This window comes from Lactuca serriola, chromosome 5, assembly GCF_051521515.1.
Source record: "Lactuca serriola cultivar US96UC23 chromosome 5, Lser_US96UC23_V15, whole genome shotgun sequence".
Lineage (NCBI taxonomy): Eukaryota > Viridiplantae > Streptophyta > Magnoliopsida > Asterales > Asteraceae > Lactuca > Lactuca serriola.
In genome coordinates, this window is record NC_136412.1 from 308,969,023 (window position 1) to 308,976,026 (window position 7,004).

A 7,004-nucleotide genomic window follows, 5' to 3' on the forward strand; every position below is an offset into this window, starting at 1 on the left:
AGAGTATGAGGCTAAAATACCAAAAATCATCAAATACTAAGCTATTAGGGTTTGGAACAAGGCCATGATTGCATAAAGGTGGCGGTAATGAGCTCCTGGAGTTCAATAATGTCCAGATCTAAGGTTTCCATCCAAAGGAGCGTCCATATCTCAAGTTTTGAATCATATAAGGCTCCAAAAGAGACATAACAAGCATAAAAGAGGGTTTAATGGAGTAATACACAAGGTAATAACTTTATTACCTGAATGAGAAACAGATGAAAGCTAACTTTTGGATCTCCTTTCTCTTTCTATGGACCTTCTTTCCTTCCTTCTCTTCTAAAGCTTCCAAACTAGCACAAACACACTCAATCTCAATAATGGGGGCTAGGGTTTACAGGGGAAATGCTCTAAAGGTGCTGGAGGCTGGGGTGGGAGGCTATAATGACGTTTAAATAGGGTACAAACCCTTGAAATTAGGGCATCATCCAGACAGACAGACTCGCCGAGTCCCAACATATGGACTCGCTGAGTAGCCAACTTAACCGCGAGCTCATCCCGCTTCTACTTGACAAGTCGGGGCTATAGACTCGTTGAGTACCCCTTAAGAAATGGAGATACTTTAATTAAAATTACATACTAGAAATGGAGCGTTACATTTCCCCTCTTGTAAGGGTGAGGAGTTGCGAGTTCACTATGATGACATATTGTTTTGAAAACTAATGTGACAAAACACGAATAAACATGCATGAGTAATCAACATGTATTTATGGCATTTGTTTTTATACTTTTGGTTTTTTTGCACTAAAGGCTAAGGCCGTAAACTTTTACAATAGAGTTAAATTGATGATGTATAATAATGTTGTGACATAGACTTAGATTTTAAAAGAATTGATTTTTCTATAAGGAATTGTTAGCAACATAATTTGTTGACTGTTTGGTGTTTGCCTTTAATATATGTTTTTGTTGTGATTTTTACTAATGTGTTGTTGGCATATGAAAAAATTTGTGATGTTAAAAAGACTTGGCCGAGTCAATGTGAGAACAGACCACTAATATTATAGATTCAAATCAAGATATGAATTTTTCTAATTTTATAACATGACTAATTATCTTTTCTTCCTTGTTGGAAGTAATACAAATGAATGAGATACAAAAGGTGGCTTTCAACCTTATATTTTCACAAAAAGAAAAAGATTTTGTTGAAAAATTCAAAGTTTTCTCGTGTGAAAATAGTTCCCGAGTGCTTGATTCTAAGACCATATAACGTTCCACTTAAATTTTACCCACAAAAAAGAAACATAATCACAAGTCAAAAAGCAAAACATTAAAAAGACAAAGGGAAAAGTAACCAGTCCCTTTCATAATTCATCCTTCTTCTTCGTTAGGTAACCAGTCTTACTTTGTGTTACCATCTAATTCAAGATCGTTTTCCCCTCTCATTATCAAATTCCCCTTCCTATAAGAAACCGCTTCCTACTTGTTTGTATCAATAATTCATCATTAAAAAACTGTCCCATTGTTTCATCCTACTTGAATACTCTTTCATGGCCCCTTTTGCCGTTTCATGTATTCTGTGCACAAGATCTTTCATGTCTTCTTGATCGATCGTCTGTTTTTTTTTTTTACTGTAACTTCGTTGACTCTTGTAATTGGTATAAAACTATAACCAGTTATGGCATACCCATGTCTTGATTTGTAGATCAATTGTGGGTTTTGTTGAAGAATCGATGTTGCAAGTTAAGAATTTAGTGGAAATCAGTTGTGGGTGATTCGTAGTGGAGCAATGGGTATGGGTTGTTTCGGTGCTTTTGATGCATGTAAAGCAAGAACTAGAAAGCTTCCAGATGGTAAGATTATTTCACTGTCTTTTTTTTTTATATTTTTTTTATTCATATAATTATACATATACACAACATGTATAGATATGTTTTTGTCTGTGTGTTAGTTTGTTTGCTTTCATATGATTATATCTTTAGCTTTTAGTGGTATTTAACGTAACTGGAAATTAACAATAGTTTGTATATGCTAATATTGTTTTGAAAAAATCATTGAATTATAACCTTTCGTCCAAATAGAAAGCAATTTCAGCTTCATAACTCATAAGATATTTTTACATATAATATTCTAATTGGAAAAAATGAAAGTAAAATGTTATAATTGCATAGATTTTCCAAACTATATATTCTTGGTTAATCCCCGGTGGTTAATCTTCAAAATATTTATTAATAACCTCTATTTTATTAAAATCTATTATAAAAAAAGCTAAAAACTCATTCCAATAGTTTTAACTTTTACAAAGCCTTTTTATTTTATCCTCATCTATCTTTAATGTCTCTAAAAGCCTTTCATGTAATTTTTCGTTTTCCATCACATGTTAAATTTCTCAAATTAATATTATGTTACATTAATAATATAGTTTTCTATAATATATTTATTTTTATTCTATGTATTTAATAAAATACATTAACTACTAAAAAATAATAAAAAATTGATATTTGAATACAAAGTAAGGTTTCAAATAAAATGTTATTATTTGTAGGGGCAAAATGTACTCAACATATATAAGAAATAAGTGGCTGAAAATATCCACAAAATCTCACCTCTCCAATGGTAAAAAATACTACAATTGAAAATGCTCTAAGTAAGAAAAAATAAAAAATATAATGTTCTAATAGAAATAAATAAAAGCAGAATGCTATAATATTTTTTGGCATTTAGCGAGCCCATCTATGAAGAATTTCCGTTTTATATGCTTTCTAATGTTAAGTTGTTTTTTGGTTGGTTAGATATTTCTACTAATAACGTTAAACAGTTCTCATATAATTCGTTGAGATCGGCTACAAGGGACTTTCATCCATCAAATAGAATCGGTGGAGGTGGTTTCGGAGTTGTTTATAAGGTAAAATCCGGCTAACATACACACTCCTAAATTTCCTATGATTTACTAATATTTGATAATTTCTAAATTAGTTTAATAAAATTAATTTAAATGTTTATATTTTAGGGGGTTTTGAGAGACGACACTCATATTGCAGTCAAGTCGCTTTCTGCTGAATCAAAACAAGGGACAATTGAATTCTTGACAGAGATCAAAACGATTTCAGGCATTCGACATCCAAATCTTGTTCAACTTATAGGTTGTTGTGTGGAGGATGGTCACCGGATTTTGGTATATGAGTACCTCAAGAACAACAGTCTTGCTAGTGCTTTACTTGGTATTGTAATTCTTTCTATTAAGATCATGTTACTTTTTTCCTTTCTAATTAAGTGGTGTCCGGATAAATGATGTTTCAATAATATTTTGGGATTATGACGACAACTTGAGAATGGAAGGAAAAAAATGAGGAAAGCCTTCTTTCATTGACTAAGGTTGGACTTAACGTGGAAAGTCTTATCTATTAAAAAGTCTTATCTATTAAATCGTTCTTTTTTGTATTAAGTAAAAAAAATACCATACATAGCTTATCGGATTAAGGTCGTATTTATTTTCTTCCCCCCTATAAAGTGTCATCTGGACTAATGTTGTTTAAATTTTTTGAAAAAATGACCGCACACTTGAGACAATGAAAGTAAAAAGTAAATGAAAGATAATTATAAAAAGCTTGGACTTAATGGGAAAAGTCTTCTTTCTATAACTTTTTTTATTAAATTGTTCTTCTTGCATTAAGTGAAAAAGAAACAAATTGGCATAGTTTAGTGGATCAAGGTTTTTTTCTATATTAAGTAAAAAAGAAATATGCATATATAGCCTACCAGATTAAGTTTTTCTTGAGTCCATCAAGTGAAATGAAATCACACCTAACTTTCGTATCCTGTTTGGTTCAATGATAGGCTCAAGAGGCAAACACCTAGACCTTGATTGGGCTACACGAGCTCATATATGCAAGGGCACTGCATCAGGTCTTGCATTTCTTCACGAGGAAGCTGAACCACATATTGTCCATAGAGACATAAAGGCAAGTAATGTACTTCTTGATGGAAGCTTTGATCCCAAAATAGGAGATTTTGGACTCGCAAAACTTTTCCCCGACAATGTCACTCACGTTAGCACTCGAGTTGCTGGAACAGTGTAAGAAATGTTCAACCACATTCTCGTTTTCTTTTCAACAAATTGCATGAAATATCAATTAGCAACACACTTTACTCTTTTTTGCGTATATAGTCGGTATACTTTATCTCTTACCCATAATAACAATGTACTTAAATCTTTTTTCCCATAATAGCAACATAAACACGTTTTTCAATGATAATATCAATATGTAACTCACAACAACACATGTAAAATTTGATGACACATATAACAACTAACTTACAATTTCTTACCCATAATAGAAACGCACACATAATTCTTTACTAATTAGTTATAGCATTATGTACCAGATAAGTACAATGTCCATATTAGTAATGACATGTATATATGTTGCTTTTATAGGTAAAAGGTAAAGTACATTGATATTATCGGTAAAGAAATGTGAAAACACTATTATCATAGGTGAAAATAAAATACATTGTCCATATTGGTAGCGAGAGTAAAGTACAATGATTTGGCCCATGAGTTTTTTCTTACTACTTGGATCTGATTTTGATAGGGGATACTTGGCTCCAGAGTACGCTTTATTGGGTCAACTTACAAAGAAAGTGGATGTATATAGTTTTGGAGTACTTATGCTTGAAATTATAAGTGGTAGAAGTAATAGTAAGGCGGCCTTTGGCGAGGATCTCCTGGGTCTCGTTGAGTGGGTATGTTTTTTGACCACTATGAAATTTAAAACACAATACAATACATATTTAAAACATATAATTCACACACACACACACACACACACACATATATATATATATATATATATATATATATATATACACACACACACACAAACTATTTTGGTTTTGATTTCTAATTGTCTAATATATAAAGTTATAGTAATAAAAGGATACAATCAAGTTAGTAAAAAGCTAATAAATAAAAGGGTTGTATTTTAAAATATATAATATATATATATATATATATATATATATATATATATATATATATATATATATATATATATATATATATATATATAGTGTTATGGTTTGGAACAGGTCTTAATGATTATTTAGCAATGTATTGTGAATTGTGATAGAAAGACTATGAAAATTAAGGTATGAAAAATGATATAAAATGAAAAGGGTTACTCGTATAATAACAAAAGGTCAAATATGGACTTTCTATTTCTGACACGAAGGTAACATGTGTCAAGAAATGTTAGTTTTTATTACATAGTTGTGGGTATCAAAATCTCTCTTATTTTGTAGGCATGGAAGCTAAAAGACGAAGAACGACTTCTAGACATTGTGGACCCTGACCTAACAGAATGTCCAGATGAGGAAATTATGCGATTTATTATAATTTCACTCTTTTGTACACAAGCGGTTTCAAACCAAAGACCATCAATGAGGCAAGTAGTTGAGATGCTCAGCAAAAAAGTCAACCTCAACATTAGATTGTTGACTGAACCGGGGATATACAAGCCAAATTCGTCTTCTAGTCGTTCTAAAGGTGGTGTGTCACAAGTAACAACAAAAAGTGGAGCATTTAATGGTCGGAAATCAGTAAATCCTTTTATAACTACTTCACCACATGTTAGTAATTCTTTCAGTAGTATGTCACAAATGTTTCCTAGATAATCATTATATTCAGATTACTTACACCAAAGGGTTTCTTAGGTTATGTACCATAGCTTTGTAGTTGTTTTTCCTTATAGCGAGATCACGAATCACTTTAAGATGTAAATATAACACTTTTGTATAAGAAACATGTGTTTGTAATGATGTGAATTGTAATGCCTTTACTATGAGAAATTCGAAATAGTCATTTAAAATAAAAGTTTCAAAGTATTTTGTATTTTAATAAAACAATTTGTAGAAAAAGATCGCAAATGGTCGAGTCCTTAATATATTAAAGGTTCAAAGTGTTATGGCATACAACATGGTTACCATAAAATCAATAGAAAATTGTCTTTAAAGTAAACATTAACAATACATCACAGTTCTAAATAAATTCTTCTAAATGTACAAATGATAAATTTGTTATTAAGTCTTTGATTAAGCCTCCTAAACTGAATACATATAAATAAAGTATGTTTGGTTTGAGAAGCTTAATGAGCATTATCGGGGTTAGACATTGTTTAAGAGTAAGGAAGTTGCACATTCCAAACACAATGTCGCCTATCTCTTATTATACTATAGCAACAGGAGAAGTCAAGATTGGTGCCCGTAAATCTTCAAAGAAAACATTTTACTCAAATAGAATTGTAAACTCCCAAAAATTTTCAAAACTTAAAGGCTAGTATAAGTTCAGTTTAAGGGAAAAGATGCAATGTTTTAATTATGACGATTTAAGTGTACTGTAAGTTGTAAAAAAAGTTCATTAAAGTTGCTACAACATTGCCTATAAAATGACTTATTTTAACTATGTTGATTTATGTTGTAGAAGGGGCAAGGCAAAAAGTTGTTTTGAAAGGTATTTTAAGAGTTAATTTTGAAGGTTGTTTTAAAAGTTGTTTGAAAGTTGAAATTACACATGTTAATTAGTATAGAGTCTAACTCGGATGTAACTCGCTAGGCTTCATAGCCAAACAAACTATGTTTACATATGGCATGGGTTGCAAGTGATTCATGAGCAGTAGAAAGATGTCAAGGTAATTAGAGACTATTGGTGAAATATAGAAAGATGTCAAGGTAATTAGAGACTATCGGTGAAAAATAGTTGAGGCCTTGGAAATAGATATAATTTACGACATTATTTTTACAGTTTTAGGTATAAAGAATTTGAGATTACAATTTATTTTATTTAAAAAGTTCGAATAAGATATTTCCAAATAGTCCTTCGAGGGGTGATATATATATATATATATATATATATATATATATATATATATATATATATATATATATAGCTAGGTTCAAATGTGGATTGACATCTATTGTGTGGACGTGTGGATAATGCTATTTTGTGAGAATTACAAAAAAATATGTTG

General features: G+C 30.7%; 1 protein-coding gene across 2 annotated transcripts; it reads left to right on the forward strand.

Moving 5' to 3' along the window:
* The first annotated feature begins 1,385 nt into the window (after positions 1 to 1,385).
* LOC145054902 (Protein kinase superfamily protein) lies at positions 1,386 to 5,826 on the forward strand. 2 transcript variants are annotated; one of them, XM_079003167.1, is made up of 6 exons: positions 1,386 to 1,829; positions 2,795 to 2,881; positions 2,987 to 3,197; positions 3,814 to 4,051; positions 4,572 to 4,722; positions 5,281 to 5,826. In XM_079003167.1, the coding sequence occupies exons 1-6, from the start codon at positions 1,794 to 1,796 to the stop codon at positions 5,650 to 5,652; spliced, it is 1,095 nt and encodes a 364-aa protein (XP_078859293.1). In that variant the 5' UTR covers positions 1,386 to 1,793; the 3' UTR covers positions 5,653 to 5,826. The 2 variants fall into 2 exon arrangements, with proteins under 2 accessions (XP_078859293.1, XP_078859292.1); XM_079003166.1 differs by having other exon boundaries at positions 1,387 to 1,829; positions 2,769 to 2,881.
* The last annotated feature ends 1,178 nt before the right edge of the window (positions 5,827 to 7,004 follow it).